General features: G+C 37.1%; 1 protein-coding gene across 1 annotated transcript in view; it reads left to right on the forward strand.

Moving 5' to 3' along the window:
• LOC110675789 (pickpocket protein 11-like) overlaps nucleotides 1-17,477 on the forward strand; it is a 19,404-nt gene extending 1,927 nt beyond the window's left edge. Inside the window, exons 2-8 of the mRNA XM_021841578.1 lie at nucleotides 6,772-6,902; nucleotides 6,965-7,526; nucleotides 7,583-7,865; nucleotides 7,929-7,982; nucleotides 8,062-8,241; nucleotides 8,308-8,445; nucleotides 16,896-17,477. Of these exons, the coding sequence (XP_021697270.1) occupies nucleotides 6,796-6,902; nucleotides 6,965-7,526; nucleotides 7,583-7,865; nucleotides 7,929-7,982; nucleotides 8,062-8,241; nucleotides 8,308-8,438 (1,317 nt within the window). The 5' untranslated portion in view covers nucleotides 6,772-6,795 and the 3' untranslated portion in view covers nucleotides 8,439-8,445; nucleotides 16,896-17,477. The remainder of the gene's footprint in view (nucleotides 1-6,771; nucleotides 6,903-6,964; nucleotides 7,527-7,582; nucleotides 7,866-7,928; nucleotides 7,983-8,061; nucleotides 8,242-8,307; nucleotides 8,446-16,895) is intronic.
• The last annotated feature ends 498 nt before the right edge of the window (nucleotides 17,478-17,975 follow it).

The raw sequence follows: 17,975 nt of genomic DNA on the forward strand, positions 1-17,975 counted from the left end.
CCCCTCACCCCCATTTTTATTTTTTGACATGAGGACAAACTGCTGTAGTTTCGAGAATTAATTAATTTATTTACATTTTCATGAGTTCAGTTCATAATGATGAGCAAATCTAAAAATGGCCATACATATGTACCTGCGCCGCTCCTAATCCTCAATTATTGAGTGAAAGTGCTCCGCTTGAAGTGTAGCGACGAGGTGGACTCATCAGCTCAATTTCTTACCGCTGGGTTAGCTCCAGTGTTTCATGTAGGAGTTAACTGCAGTCATTAAAAATGACTCATTTAATTGAAAACTATAGGAAATAATGGTTATAACTTACCATAATTTTCATAGATTCCGATGTTTCGAAACTATTGAATTTATCGATTGATTGCATGAAAATCGTAATCTGCATTGCAATTTCTCCGCGTTGGTCGTTTTCACTTTTACACAAGAGCGTAAGACAAAATGGCAGATCAGAATCAACAATAAAACGAACTGAACCAAACAAATCAACAATTTAATATGAGGTTTTTTGTCGTTGTTTCAACAATAAATCTAATTTAAAATGCTGTCAAAAAATTCAAAAATATTTCTGTTTTGTTTCAATGAAAATCATTGCTGCTTCAACGCAATTCGTTTAGTTACAACAAATTGAAAGTGTTTATCACAAATAACAAAAATAATTATTGTTTTGAACAGCTGTTAATTCTCTGCGTGAAGATATCGAATAGTGGAATATCGTACCACCGCACAGTGGTACCGCCCATAGGTCATAAATCAAAAAAACAAAATGTCTTGTTTGTCACTCCTTTACCTTTTCATGGATTAATTATGATTTCAAGATTGTAAAAACATAAACATTAATGGCGTTCCTGTATAATATTCATAGTTGGACTATGAATGATGGAGTGTACTTTTCATGTGTTAAAAATACGTTGAAAATTGAGCGATTTCAGCACTTTGTTGATTGTCTTCGCAAACCAAAATCAATTGCTTTTTCAATCAGTTTAGATTACAGAACCTTAGTACAGATGTATATCTATCACTTCCAATACATTTTAGAGAGTTATGTGACATCTAGGAGTCAGTATTGATGTGAGTAATGAGGATAGAAATATACTCACTTGGTAACTACATCACTTTTTTTGAAGTACGTTTTTGAACATATTTTTAATCACATTTAATCAAACTTCTACCATCACATGATCATATTTGAGTAGGAAAATGAACCTGTGAAGGTTCTAGCTGCAAATATTTGCAAATAAGTTAGCAGCGTGCCTCCAAAGTTGTTAGTTTTTACCAATAAAGGCAATGATAAAAATATTCATATAATTTATTACATACCAGTATAATTGTAGCTAACTGGAATGAATGCACAAAATAATAAAATTTTCACTACTAATACTTCAATTCAATATGAATACACTTGCAACATTGTACTTTGATTTAAATATTTCAAGTATTTATTTGGTATATACATCTCCAGCATTTAGAAAAGTGTTCAATAGCTTTTTATATCCACATACTAAAAAGTATGTTTTTGAGCATTTGAAGCAACTCTTAGCAGGGAATCTTCTCAAGTTGGAAAAAAAAAATCCTGATATATTGCTTTTAATGTTTAGATTTCATGGTTCTTTTCAAAATATTAAATATTTTAGATAATTTTGGACACGGAAGGAGAGATAATTGCAAAGTCGATTTTATGCACTTATAATCATTCATATAACAGAGCCTTCGCATTATGATCTCCGCATACTAATCAGAATTGTTGAAGTGATATGAGTTACGACATCAACCTAGACGGAGTTTAAACAGTCAAAAATAACTAACTTGGCAATTTCTGATGGTATTTGCCACCAGATATTGAGTAAAATGATTTATGACCGCTTCGTAGAACAAATGGAACCACTGTGCACCGGGGAGTACACTTCGTTGTAGTCGATTCCTGGCCGTTACGAGCACCCTTCCACGACCAAGCGCGCTTTGTACCGCTCGATCTCACCAGTTGGCCCTCATTTCGTCTTGAAGACCCACTTGTTTCGCATCCTGTTGCTCGGAAGACTGACTAGCTCCCACGTTTCGTTTTCCTCCAGTGCCTTGATTTCCTCACGCATGACCGCAATCCAATGCTCTCGATCTGGCCCGTTGAGCGCCTCCTCGTAGCTTTGAGGGTCATCGAACGACGTGTTTGAAGAAATTGATGAAGGCTGTGGGGAAACTGTTGAAGAGCTAGTCCGCTAAGACCACGCAGATCCTAGCGAGGCTAGCCCGTCCACATCCGATTGCAAATCATAAAGAAATACAATACAGTAGATGTTTCCTTCAACTGGGCAGCTAACTGACTGATAACTCAATCAGCAGCTGCAACTCTCTTTATTCAAACCAGGTATACATTTACAATTCATCATTCTACACAAATATCATACCTCTCTCAACAAATCTTCCACACTTTTACCTACGAAGACGCATGCTCCTCAACCGACGATTCTTCTACCTGAGGTGCAACACTACCTCTATTCCAACACTCCTCCTTAGGGTCGCAACCTCTACTCCCGATCGTCTCCTCCTATCTTGGAACTCCTCCTCGTTCCGAACTTCGTACATGCTCCGTCCTCCATCCGAGCTCCTCCTGACTTCGATCCTGTCCACGAGCTCCTTTGACCAGCCAGCTGCCATCCAGTGGCCTGTATCGCCTACGTTCCCGATAGATCCCGTCCTCCGTTGCGGCCAATCCATCCAGCCTGAGGATTCCGTACTGCGCCACGCGGCTTATGCGGCCAATCCTCCTCCAGAACGATACATGCTGTAAGAACACGTTCCTGGGCCCATAACCTGTTGAAAATAAAACTACGCAAACAACCAGGTTATTCCTCCATACCGCAGGCTACTGACTGACGATTCTTCTACCTGAGGTGCGACACTACCTCTATTCCAACAGAAACAACTTTGCCAGAAAACGAACTATACGTGACGAAATCGGAATACTTGCCTGGAATCCGGCGCTCCCGGTCGCTGCGCCTAAGTTGTTGCTGCTCACCGGTTGGCCTATTAGATTAGATAGAATCCACAATCGGATGCCTCGCATTCGAATTATCGAATGAATACAGCTCCATGAACTGCATCTGCTGCTGATGCTCGCCAAGTTTAACCAGATTTTGCGGTTCGCCTTTACTGAACCACAACTACGTCACGACTGATCCGGATATCACGCTTGACCGGTCGTATAATCGATACCCCTTGGTACCGTCGGCATATTCCACGAAAATCGCTTTCTGGAATTTGGCGTCGATCTTTTTCCTATTCCTATTCCACTCCAAGCTTCTTCTGGTATTATTTCAATCGCTCTTGTTAGACTTTCTGCTGACGAGGTACGCTGCTGTAGAAATCGCCTCGGCCCAAAATTTCTTCGGCAGGCGCGAATCGTTTAGCATGCTTCTGGCTTTCTCAAAAAGTGTCCGATTCATCCTTTCCACCACACCATTTTGCTCCAGTGTATACGGACAAGTTTTCTCGTGGTGTATTCCATCCTTTGCCATACTTCTTGTGAAGGATTCGTTGACGTATTCGGTACCGTTATCTGTCCTCAGTATCTTTAACCTCCTCCCTGTTTGACGCTCGGCCATAGACTTGTAACCAATGTTGGAAAAAATCTTGAAATTCATTCTACAGTAGCCAAGCAAAGCAAATCACAGTCAGCGAAGCCAATGAAACCCACGCCCATCGCTGCTGTAGGCAAAAAGCCTTAAGAATAGCAAAACACCCGTTGCTAAGGACAACCCAAAATTACTGTAGAAAAGACTTCTACTTCCCGCTTCATTTCCCGTATTTGGAGCCTTCAATGACACTAATAATTTAGAAAACTCATGCACCCAACATAGATGCACCCAATAAAGGAACACTTTTCGACTCGCATCGTCGAAAAAAGTCATCACATAAGGACTGCCACCGAGATATGGAACTTCGATGGGTCCAACCAGGTCCGAATGAACTAAATCCGGTAGTCCTTCGGCTCGCGAGACACTGGAAGGAAAAGGATTATGTGCGTGCTTACCCTCGATACAAGCGATGCACTCTGGGATCACGTCATTCCGCAGTTCAATCTCGTTTGCCATCGTCACGAGCCTTCGTAACTTGGATGATTGAGATGACCGAGCCGCTTGTGCCAGATGGAAGCGCTCGGATTCAGTAGCGCTTGTTCGTTGTTCCCGTTGAGCCTATACAGTCCATTCACTTGCGTACCGGATGCAATAACGTTTCCATAATTCTCGAGAACTTCACAGCTCTCTGCGTCAAAGATAACCGTCAGTCCCTTCTGGCAAATTTTGCTAATCGAGAGGAGATTGGTAGCCAGTTCTGAAATCTACAACACTTCCTGCACTTCAATGGGACCTTCATCGAGATCTAGATTGACCAATCCTTTCGCGACTGACATTATGCTGCCATTGTTCGCCGTGCCTACCTGACGCACCATAGGTTGTTGCTCAACGAATATGTTAGTACTACCTTGGGTACTACGAGACATGTGGCACGTGGCACCAGAATCGAAGTACCGTTCTTCACCACTTACCTCACCCATCGCAAAAACGCTGCCCAAAGCTTTGCCAGACGTTCTCTAAGGGTTTTGCTTCTGTGAACATTTCGCGGCAAAATGCTCCCGCTTCTTACAGTTGTGGCACGAGTCGTCCTTCTTCGTCGTGCTACCTTTGCTGCCTAGTCGTCTCCTAGCCTGGTTGGAACCCGCATAAACCAAAACCGTACTCGCACTATTCCCCAAACTATTCACAACCATGAACGACAATATCTAGCCAGTTTCCAATAACAACTAAAATAACAATAAAGCAACACTACCGCGGACTGTTTCGACAGTTTGCTGAATGGTAAATGGACAAATAACAATGTGGGGAATAGGCGGTTAAGTTATGTAACCATTCAAAAACGACGATTTTCTCGAACAAAATTTGTCGTGGATGGTTTGCAAAAAGGTACGTAAACCATCCATTTTTTGCCAAATTCAATGTAAGGCAATCAGTTAAGAAATTGTTAAACCATATTTATTTATAAAAAGCAAATAATGTGTGGGTAATTATAGGTTTATGGTACTTCATGGTATTTTAACTGTATGCCGAACAGTTATATTACATTTAGACAATTAACCAATGTACGGGGATATTTCTAAGAAGAGGCAATGAAGCAAGTAGGTAAGTGTGGAAAAACTCATTTCAATTAAAAATACATAGTCATTTTTCTTGTTTGAAATGATTTCAGTCCACATGTTCTACTTGTTTCATTATTCGTTATAAAGAAAATAATGAAGTAGAATTGTTTTTTATAAAAATGATTATTTTTCATCACTAACATCCCAAACATTTGTAAACAATTTTTGTATGTAATCACTGGAATTTTCACGTCTGTAATTAAGACCGTAATTAGGAACACTAGACACTGGGTGGATTAGGTGCAATATGAAGCAACGACAGCGAGCTTGATCGACACGGTTGACCATCATTCCTTTCCGGTTCGATTCGATTTATACTCGTTCCTGCTTGGATGATTCAGTTGCACATCATTTCTGGAGAAAGAAAAAGCAGTTGCACGTTACATGCTAATTCAAAAAATCAAACTTGGGATCAGCTTACTTACCAGCAGTTCCGGATTCGGTTCTAACATCACGTTGGTTGAAAAAAAAAAACGAATGCAAACTAGTAGGAGCAAAAATTTTAAGCTCGCGAGTTTTTTTATTTTTCTATTTTTTCAGACAGCGTGAAAACAAACACGCATAAAAAATTGAACAGAGCGTGTGTTACAAATTTTACATGGCAGTTATTTTATTTTTACTTTACATTTTTATATAGGAGTAGAAGCGTTGTTTCAGTATTTTAAATAAATCTGTGGAGACTATTTTTGTTTTGTTTTGAAATATGTAAGTTCTACAAATATACTGCGAATTTCATCACGGTGTAAATTTTCTAGCGTGTATCGCTTATACCTACACCAGTCATTCAACTGTTTGCCAAATTGTTAAATAAAAGTAGTATATTGTTAAATATTCATCTGTGTATGTGCTGCACGAATATAAGCTATTACCATTCCACAGACGGTGAATTTATATTGCTACTATTTCTCCGAGTTTTTACTTCATACCATTCAACAATGTAAGTACATATTCCCGTATTGTAACTATTCGCAATGGCGCAACTTAAACGTTTTTTATTGTTGAGAGTTTGAGGTTTCATAATGTTCGACATTATTGCAACTGTTTGTGATATTTTAACCATTTCAATTACATGTAACATATTGTTTGGAAACTTAGGCAAATTGTATTTTTCTATGTGGGAATACAACGCACCATTTGCGCTGCCATTCTTTGGTAACCTGAGACGGTACTGGCGAAGACGGTCTCTTTTTTCTGCGATTACTGAAGTTTTCTCATTCCATTCTGTGTTTACATCAATCAATGAGCAAGCCGTTCAAACAATCACATAAACATCCCAGAAAAAATGAATTGCATTAACATCTTTTGAGTGAAATCTCCACGAGAATCCTCTGACAGATACGCGTAATTCGACCTCAACTGTAAGGCCGTCTTCAGTGTCGTGTACTGGACTCGCCTCGAGTCGAAATTAAGCACGCTGATTGAAATAAACATAAAATAATAAAATGGTTGTCATACAGTAATGCAGACAAATGATTTGTCATCTATTTGGATATTCAATTGTATATAATCTTGTATCAATCATTATGATAGCCTAAATTAGTCATAGCATTGTTCTTTTTCTATTTAACTACTAGGTCGAAACATATTCCACATCAGTCATGGCATACCAGTTCTACATATCGAAGTTCTTTCGGCGAGTGATCAGCAAAAGCAGCCTCCATGGAGGATTTCATATGACAGGACCATTACACACCATATTTGAAAAGTAATTCAACTATCTCATACATGCGATCCTGGAATTTTATTAACAGTCTTCGTGCATTACAGATACATGTGGGGTGTTATAATCATCTCATCTATTCTGTGCTCCCTATATCTGATAACTCTGTTTTGGCTTCGTTATCTCACGAACCCAACGGTGATATCACTGGATCGCAATTACCATGAATGGAATACAACATTCCCCAGTCTGACAGTTTGTTTCCACGATCGTTTAAATAGCACGGCGCGGGATAACGTTATCAAGAGAGTAAAACCAGCGAACGTTACCAAGTTTGAGATATTTTTGAACTTACTCGCTGAAACGGAAATAACCAATATTCAACGACTGAAGGGCTATGACGAATACAGCAAATTGAACATCAATGCTATTCTAAATGAAATTGTCAACCATGTAGATGTTCCAGTTCAACTTAGTAACGGCATTGAAACGAATATGGTTCGCGTTATTACGGAACTAGGCATTTGCTATAGTTTCAATTCTGCTATCATTCAGTATCTATCGGTTGAAACAAGCGAATCTAATTTGGGGAAAAAAGATCTAATTGAAATAAGCATAATGGAAAGAGATACAACTGCTTCCTTGAATAACTTATCGTCAAATGGGAATGTAAGCTTGAAGTTTCAAAAGTCTTACATCCACTTAATCATATTTTTTTCTTTTAGATCTTCTACCATGGTCCATTTGAAATTCCCACATACCTGAGACAACTCAGCGTGCCTTCTTCAGCGTCCACATTTCTGCAGATGTCGTTCAAACCGGTGATCATAACGGCAGATACAACCATTGAAAACCTATATGTACAACAGCGCAGCTGCCGATATACTTATGAATCGAACTTGAAGCTCTTTCCCAAATTTTACTCATACAGTTTGTGCTTGTTTGAGTGCAAATTGCAACAGTTTTTCGAGAAATGTGGATGTGTGCCTTACCTGTACAATTTGGGAGGTGAGTTAAGAAAAAAGTGATACGAAATAAATTTATTTTACCTCTAATTTTCTTTGCTTTCAGTTGGGATTCCAGTATGTCGTTTAAAAGAGCTGGAATGTATTTCAGATAATTTAGGTGAGTTATTGTTTTAGAATTAGCCAACTCCTTGAGAGATAGTATTTAATATCCATTGTGTGTAAAAATAATCTTTCAGTGAAAGTTCAACAGGTCGTTTCATCGTGTGGCTGTCTGAAGGATTGTAATTTGATAAATTTTACTCTCCAAAGTTATTTGATGATCGATTGGTTCAATAACCCACTAATAAAATGGGATATGATTATATCGAAGGTGAGGTATAGTAGACGCATCATTTTTGATTTGGCGGATGCCATGGGTAAGTTGTAACATTAAAATGTTAATATTAAAGGACTTTTGAATACATTTTTATCAATATTTTAAGTGTCAACAGGTGGCATTGCAGCTCTGTTCTTTGGTGCAAGTTTCGTCACAGTTGTTGAAATTTCGTTTCTCATTGTGAGAACAACTTGGATCTCTGGCTTAGGATTGAATCAAACGAAACAATGGAAGTAGAATCCAGGTAAATATATGTAGACTTTAATGTTATTTTCCGTATGCTATAAAGATTTTGTCTTGTTTCAGATATGATGTCATAAATTTAGCATGCCATTTCATGATTACTTCATTGATCAAAACTGTAATTTCAGTTCACAACATTACAACAACAAAATATCAATATTATTAGAATAAATATAATGCACATTAATTGACATTCCAGTTCGAACAAGGAAGCATTGTGCGTAGCGATCATAGTAGCTATATAAGGTACAACAGGGTCCAAATCACGGGTTTGTTCCAAATTTTTGAACCACGTTCAAAATTGGAGCTTGCACCGGTGTTGCACCGGGGCCCAGATAGCCGTAGCGGTAAACGCGCAGCTATTCAGCAAGACCAAGCTGAGGGTCGTGGGTTCGAATCCCATCGGTCGAGGATCTTTTCGGGTTGGAAATTTTCTCGACTTCCCAGGGCATAAAGTATCATCGTACCTGCCACACGATATACGCATGCAAAAATGGTCATTGGCATAGTATGCTCTCAGTTAATAACTGTGGAAGTGCTCATAAGAACACTAAGCTGAGAAGCAGGCTCTGTCCCAGTGGGGACGTAACGCCAGAAAGAAGAAGAAGACCGGTGTTGCAAATAATGTTCCAATTTTATTTTACACCAGTTTCTTCGGAAATTCCTTCGAGAATTTTTCCAGAGTATTTATCCGGAGATCTTTTCCAGGAATTTCTCTGGAGATTTAATCCAGCATTTTCTCCGAGGATTTCCTCCGGGAATTTCAAGGATTCCTCCGGGGGTATCCCCCAAGAACTCCTCCGGTGATTTTCTCCGGGAATTCCTCAAGAGATTTCCTCCTGTTATTTAGGATTGTTGATTTGGCTGTCAATAATTTTCACTTTATTTGTGAGTGGCCATTTCTGTGTATTCGAATTGTTGTTGAATATTTATCTCATCTAGGCACTGAATAATTTAATTTGTTTTACACTATTTTAGAGATTCAAGACCCACCGAACTGCGTTTGAAGAAAAAATCAAATCGTCGAATCGAAATTGAGACAACAACGAGATTCAATAATTATAAAATCTGCTGGACTGTCCCACTCATATGCGTCCTGACAAGTTATAAATAAATCGCTGTCGAAATCGCATTAACAATATGGAAATAAAAAGTTACAAAATATGTCGTATTTTACACAAATTGACAAGAATTTTGCTGAAAATTTGGCGAAAGAAGCATGACCTGAGGAGATTGAAATAAGGTTTCTTCTATTTCTATGTAAAACGTCAACCATTGCTTTTTAAATATTTGGACAGAACATTCGTCCAATCTAATCGGAACTTATTTCAAGCATGGGCTTGTTCGAATAATGACATAAATATTCGAAGTTTAGAAAACTACGAGAAGTGGATCTTTTATTACATACATTGTTTTAAACCCGAATGTTTTGCAGAAGTAAATCCACCACCCCCTTCAATGCATCGGCTTTGTAAAGACAACGTCAAAGCAAAAGCAATCACTACAAACACTGCTCTTAAACGGGTTAGCCTCGCTGGTCAATTGTACTCCATAATCTCTAAAAGAATGTCATATTTTATTTTTCTACTCGATTCATTGAGAATCCAATCCATTATATCCATTATCTTGGTTTTGGTGAACTTTGTACATACGAGCTTATTCTGTCGAATAGGTCTAATCCGATGCACTATATTACTGAAGTTGTCCATTTTGATTGACCTTAAAGTAGAAAAAAAAAGAAATAATCAACAATTATAACTTTCATTTCCTGAATTAAACAATGCAAACTTTTGACTTTCCATGCCAACACATATTTTTATTAATTGCAATGCTTACTCGGATCCAACCATAAAAAATATGGTGTGGGCAAGACTTGTCAGAAAGGGGTGATTCAAAATTTATAGCATGCTAACGTAAAAAGCTGGATAAAAAATACTGCTGGAGGAAAAAGGAATTTCTTTGTAGATTCTTCAAAAATTTCTAAAGAGATCCTCATGGATCTCATCCTTGTAGTTCATCTGGGAATTCTTCCAAGTTTCTTCCGGCAATTGGCTTGTTTAGGAGTATCCGTTTTCTTAAATATTCTGAATCTACGCTAAAATTTGAACTAGAATCCATAGTTTCAAAATTTTCCGTGTCCTGGAACTATTTTTAAAACACGTTTGAAATTAGTATGGAAATCAGTTTTGAATCACCCCTCGGCAAATTTTACTCCGGGGCGAGCTGTCATTATGCAAATTGAAATGTCATTGAGTCGAGGGATTTTAATCTATTTTAATCATTTATAATATCAAAATTAAGATATTGAAGCGCAATAAAATCGTGTTGTACTTAGAAAAATGTGCTTTTTCGATCAAGCCACAAAGAACTGTGAATTTTTTATCACTAAACAACCCAATTCTTTTGTAACTCCACCGGTGTTTTTTTTTTTCGAACTTCCACTATAGTTCCTTCAGAGATCCTCTAGTAATTCTTTTGGAATTCTCCGGAATTCGATTAGGAATTTTCCAGGAGTTACTTCGAAAAACTCTGACCATTTCTTCTGGATAATCCTCCAGAGTTTCTTAGGCAATTTCTCATGAATTTCTCCGGAATTTCCTCTAGACGTCCTCCGATGATTCCTCCTGAGTTCCCCCTGGGCTTTTTTAAATTCTTCCAGAAATTCCTTAGGGGCCTTCCTTAGCCGAGTGGTTAGAGTCCGTGGCTACAAAGCAAAGCCATGTTGAAAGTGTCTGGGTTCGATTCTAAGCCGGTTTGGGATCTTTTCGTCATGGAAATTTCCTTGACTTCCCTCGGCATAGAGTATCATCGTACCTGCCACACGATATACGAATGCGAAAATGGCAACTTTGGCAAAGAAAGCTCTCAGTTAATAACTGTAGAGGCGCTCATTAGAACACTAATCTGAGAAGCAGATTAAATGCCAAGAAGAAGAAGAAGAAAATTCCTCAGAATTTCATTAAGCAATTCCTTGGAACTTTTTCCGGATTTCGACCAAAAATTCTTTCAGAAACTCCCAAGGATTCCATTTGGAATCCCAAGGATTCCAGTCGGAATCCCAAGGATTCCAATCGGAAAACCAAGGATTTTAGTCAGCATCCAAAGGATTCCAGGCAGAATCCCAAGGATTCCAGGCGGAGTCCCAGGGATTTCATTCTCCTAAATCGATAAGTTCTTACGACGAATCGAAAACTTCTATCGGACTTCCTAAAATTGCATCAGATTCCTAGCATTCTTATCAAAGTTTTACCCGAATCTCCAAAATTTTGTAATTATTCCACTGAATGCGCATCAAATTTCCAAAACTTCTACAAGAATATCAGATCTCCCACCGTATGCTTGAATTCAAATCGAGTAGCAGCGCAACTATTGCGCAGCTGAATTTGCTCACCCGATGCTTTCCGAAAGCAGAGCTGTCTTTTTGCTACCCCGGTTAGCAGGGCCCGGTAGTTTAGTCGCCCACCGTTAAGGTGAAGATGCATCGAAGCCAAACTTCAAATTTTCAAGAGCATGGATCTGGAGAGCCAAATATTCGTTTAAGCTGAAAACCTAATCGATTGGTCAGTAGCTGATGGTGATCAATCGATTAGGTTTTCAGCTCAAACAGATGTTTGGTTCTTCAGATCCGTGCTCTTGAAAATTTGAGCTTTGGCTATTAGTATTTTTTTTGTCCTGAGTCGGTGAGTTTTGAACATTATTTTTGGGCAATTTGGTGCTTAATTTTTTCTATATCCCGCCACTTTACAGCCTTGATAACAACATTTCCGATGCGCTGGAACAAAAGCTCCTAAAGAACATTGGAATCACCGTTTGGAAGTTCAGATGCCCAACAGAAACGAAAGAATATCCCAAGTAACCACGAAGCTATATATGCATACTTTATGTTTGCTCTATAGTGCGCTATCAGATTTTGTTCTAAAGTGACATAACCTTTAAGAGCTTTATAAAGCATAATTAAAGTGAGCAAGGGCCCCACAACAGCCAAATTAATGCAATACTTGGTAAAGCAGTTTTAATGCACAAGCCCTACTAAAGCATTTATGTTTGTATATTTAGGGTTCATGATGTATATTAGCTTAAAATAATGTATGTTTAGGGCTTGCGTTAAAAATAAACAAAACAATGAATCCATTGACTACCTTTCAATGGTTTTCTTTACCAGCTCAATGATTTTTTTTGTTGGAATCAGGATTCGAACCCACAACTAGGATGATGGTGTGCTGGATGCCTGGCGCGTTGGTGTCCTGTGCTAAAGCTGCTGATGTAATAAGGTAGGATATAAGTTCCTTATAAACGAAGCCACTGTGTGTGTTAACATTACTATTGGCCCAATTATTGCGAATAGAAAGAATTCTCTTCGGCGATTGATTTCCTTTCCTCACCAAATGAAACATCGATAGAAAGAATTTGATCACCATTCTTTCTCGTAGAGGAAATAACAGAACATAACCCACAAAACAAAGCCCAACAAAAAGATTTCAGGGGAGAGAAATTGATCGTCATTTCTTCTCGCTCCTTATGAGTAAAAGATAGATGAAATACAACAATTCTGATTGAATACATATATCCCTTCATTCAATATATTTTTAATTTGCGATAAAGAAAACGTAGAATTTGGAGGAATATAAAAGCAAATAATTGAAAATTCACACTTTTCTTTTTTAATTGAGACTGCAACATACTCAACTTGTGAATGCATTGATAAATCTAAATATTTAAATTCTATATCATCACGAATTCCAATAAGAACTCCTCCATATGAAGAATCTCTATCTTTTCGAATTATATTAAATTTTGAAATATGAAAGAATTTTTATGAATCTAACCAAGTTTCATTTAAACAAAACAAATCTATATTATAATTGTATATATTATAATCGATTTGGCGAGCGTGGGGCAGAACCGAGGATGGAGAGATGCGGCCACGAACCGAGTATTGTGGCGTGAAATTGTTGATTCAGTGTTATCTATGTAGATGTTAACTAAATAAATGAATTATAATTGTATATCAAAGCTTTTAATCTATCAAATTTTGGAATAATGCTACGGCAATTCCATTGTAAAATGTTCATTTTATTTAAATTAATTGAAGCCATTACAGAGAGAAAAATGAAGATAAAAGAGGACCAAAAGAATTCAATTTATTTAAAAAGGAAGCCAAAATAGGTAAAAATAATTTAATTATTTTTTTTCCAAAAATCGTTCAATCCCAAAAAATCTACTATTTCTTCTTAGATGTTCAAAATAGAATTGTCAGTATCTTTATTTGCTTTTTCTTCCGATAAATTGTTTGAATTTTGATTTTTACTGTTAGATGAAGGATCTGTGTCTATTTTATGAAATCCGGGAATGTTTTTAGAAGAATTTAAAGGAGGAAAACTAATATCAAAGGAAGTAGACGATTGAGGTTCAAAAAATTGATTATGATTGTCAGAAGTTTTATTGTTCGATCTTTTTCTTTTGCTAGGAGGTTTGTAAACATAGTTGCCAAAATCTTCTTGGTTCACAACACCATCATCATCTGACAAAATTTCAAATGTATTTGCGGAAGTAATGTTATCTGTGGATTTCATTACTTCTGCATAAGATAAAAGATTTTTATTTTTAATTTTTTGATTAAATTTTGATTGATTTTCAATGTAAACAGCACATTCTTTCAAAGAATTGTGTTTCTGTTTGCAATAAACACACAAATTAGATTGATTTTTACAAGTGGATGAAGAATGAAATTCACCACACTTAGAACATTTCTGTTTATTTGAACAAAAATTTGAAGTGTGACCAAAAAGAAGGCATCGGTCACAATGCATGAGCTTTGGGTAATAAAGTCTCACGCGAAAAATAACATTGTCAACATTTACGTAGTCTGGAAGTACAGATCCAGAAAACGTAATCTTTATGCAATTAGAGTGTACATATTTGGAATTATTACCATCAATAAATAATTTCGATAAACGGACGCAATCCAAAATCTCGACAGGAGAAATAGATTTGTTCCGAAAAAAACCTGAACCATGATTCCTAATGTCATCACAATTCAAGGATTCATCATATATAATTCCATTTATTTCGCATGAGTCGCAAGGCGCATACACACGATAGGAATTAAAAAACAATTTGGATTCCAAGAGAGCATTTGCTTCATCTCGTGATCCAAAAACTATTCTTAATTTATCTAAAGAAAGTTTTTTGATTTCCTTCACAGATTTAAACTTTTTATAAATCTCAGAGGAAATAAGCAAAACATTAATGGGTTTCTCCTTTTCTCGGAAATATACGACAAAAGGCCCAGAAAAACTAGAGGGATAAACTTTTACACGGAAAGGCTTGGTCAAGGAAGTGGATTCTGGACAATCAGTGTTTTCTTTAGGATCCCCCTCATCCCCGTCAGTTTCCATAATAAAAACTGATCACAGAAATTAATAACTATGTCTAATGAGAAATACAAGAAACGGAGAAGAAATAAATAAATAAGAAAAAACTATACTCAAGGTTTTGCAGCGAACGAAACTCCAACAGCAAAAGTAACGAAAACTTGAAATCCAAATCCTAGGTTTACAACTCTTGAGCGGCAAATTCAGATAAGGCTTCAATTAACTTCGGCAACACCAGTAACAATAATCCAAAAAGGCTGAAACACCAACACCTACGAAGAGTCTTGCTATCTGAAGTTTCCCAACAGCACAACACGCCAATAGGGCGATATTCAAAACTGAAAAGGCAATAGATGGCTCTTTTTCAGTGGTAGTAAAAACGAAATCCTGAAGCAAAGAAAGCACCACGGAAGATGAACTAAACACAAAAAGTTATGTATTCACTTTACACTTGATTTCTAATCACTACTTTTTTGATTAAGTTTCCTAATTGCAAGCAATTTACGATTTTCATTATTTTCCATACGTTTTGACAGTTCTCCGACTACCATTCTTCCATGCGCTTGTGTTGAAAGTTTGAGAAATTTGAGAATCCAGCGTAGCGCGATCAGTGAGAGGGATACAAACAACAGTGTCGTCGCACGGCGGCCAGTGGAAGAAACTGAATGTTCGAAAGGTTGTTGTATGTACTTTTTGCCGCTGGCGCCAACTGTTAGCGGTTATGAACGAAATAAACAGTCGTTACCCTATTACACCTTCTCTTCAAATGCTTCACACACAAAATCCAAATTGCAAAACTCCGGGTGAAAATATATCTGAAAATAGAAAAAAATGTCAAGCGCAGAAAAAAAGACCTGTAACCCGGTCAAGGCCTACTTACCGGAGATGCAGTATGAATAATAATAATTCAATTCAAATTTACTTATATTTGCTTACTTACTTTTAAGATTTTCACATGTTTCAACAGATTTACAGGCTTGCAAGCATTTTTAAAAATCGACTAAAAAAACTAAAAAATCGATATCAACTGGATTTTTTAGTTACTAATAAAATTTTGTATACTTAAGGTAATAACTTCCAATAAAATTAGTGATGGTCTGATCGCTCATCGTATCGGCAATGATAAAATATATTTTTTAAGATTTTTATTGTACGTACTTCATAACCTAGCACAAATTTCGTACAACTAACTCGCTCAGATATGACGTGATTTATGCAAAACTGATAAGAGCTTCCAGAAATATAACGCCATTTATATTCAGGTAGTGGAAAAATCGCTCAAAATTCAAAATCTGCTTTTGATAAGTGTAAGAATAAAAAGTGTGAAAATCATTTTTCATTTTTTTCATCTCGAAATGACAGTATGGTAAAGTTGTGCCCATACTTTCTGAGACACCCTATAATACCTTTTGATTTCTTTTTAAATGGGTTTCAATCATTTATGGACATATTTTCGGAAATGCAATAAAAAATTTCAAAGATAGTAGTTTTGCTCACGTATTCTGTATGATGTCCATTTTAGCAGCAACAGCTGTTCATTTAGCCCACATAGTGCAGGTAAAATGATCATTTCCCAGTTTTTTTACGATAAAAATATGTGCAAAATTTAGCTATTTTAATCTGAATTCGTGTTGCTGTTCTAGATAACATGCATAATTTCCCGGATTCTCACTTGCCCCTGGGTCCTTGCTGGTGCCTTACTTGTAAAACTCGCGTGGGCGTACCAGTAAATATGAACTTCGTTCCAAACCTTTACGAGATGTTCTATTATTTGACCGATAACGCTACATTACCGAGAAACTTTATTAAGTTGTTGCAACACACTAAAATAAATACAACACAGTCGCTAAATAAGATTCACACAGTATTCGAAATTTCTTGCCTTTCTGTATTTAGGACAGAGCGTAACATGTATATTATATTTACGGATAACTTTAAGACCAAACCAAAAGGAATAGTCCAAGTTATATACGCGTAACGGTTTGTCCAAATTATTTTAAATACCCTACGTTGGTCAAACAGGCTGAGTAGTGTGTATAAGCACATGTTAGAATGCTTTTCTGTTTTCTCTTTCCAGAACAAAATGCTGGATGGCCAATGGACACTAAACGGAAACACCTACAATAGAGGATACCTTTTAGCTGATGGCATCTATCCCGATTGGCCTATATTCATGAAAACCATATCCCATCCGCAAACACCAAAGACCAAATTGTATGCCAAATGCCAAGAATCACTACGTAAAGATGTGGAACGCTGTTTTGGAATTCTCCAAGCTTGTTGGCAAATACTGGTCAATCCTTGCCGACTCTTTGATGAAGCCAGCATGAAGGACATAATAATGACTTGTGTAATATTGCACAACATGAGACTTCATTTCAGACACAGCAACCCAGAGCTGCAAAACCAGGTCGAAAATGTGCATCCTGATTTACCTTCTTCGGAAACAGCTGGTTTCAGTCGGGCGTCGCAGCGTACGTTTGATGAAATGTGTGAAGATCGCATTCACATTAGAAGCAGTCAACAGTATCATGAATTACGAAACGTGTTAATCGATCACTTATGGATGACTAAGGGTAATCTTATTGATTGAAAAGTAAGGTACATGTCAATAAATAAAACTAATAAGAAAAAGATGTTCTACGTAAAACATGTTCAATTCGTCAGTTTAAAGATTTTTTGAATTATAATGTGCAATCTATTACCGGGTACATCCGTTGGTTTGACTACTTTTAATCTGAACACTTGAATATCGAGTTATGGAAAGTTAATTATACTAATCTAGCTTGTTTTATCTTAGAATGTAACGTAACACATACAAACGGGAAAAAAATCTGTGGTAAAAAATACTATTGTAGCTGATTACGCCCATTCTTGACTCTACCATGGAATTTCAATTTACCAATTTACCATGTTTACGGTACAGCCCACCACATTACTGGTACGCTTGGCAGAAATAATTTACAACAATCTGATTGCGACAACAGACATGGTAAAATTAAGCGCATTTCTGGTCTGGAGGAACTCCCGGCAGAACTCTTGAGGGTTTTCCAGAGGAAGTCTGGAAGAATTCCTGGAGGAACTTTCAAAGGAACACCAAAGGATTTCCTGGAAAAACTCAAAATTTATTCCTGGAGTAACTCCGAAAGAAGTCCTG

This window comes from Aedes aegypti, chromosome 2 (genome assembly GCF_002204515.2).
Source record: "Aedes aegypti strain LVP_AGWG chromosome 2, AaegL5.0 Primary Assembly, whole genome shotgun sequence".
Lineage (NCBI taxonomy): Eukaryota > Metazoa > Arthropoda > Insecta > Diptera > Culicidae > Aedes > Aedes aegypti.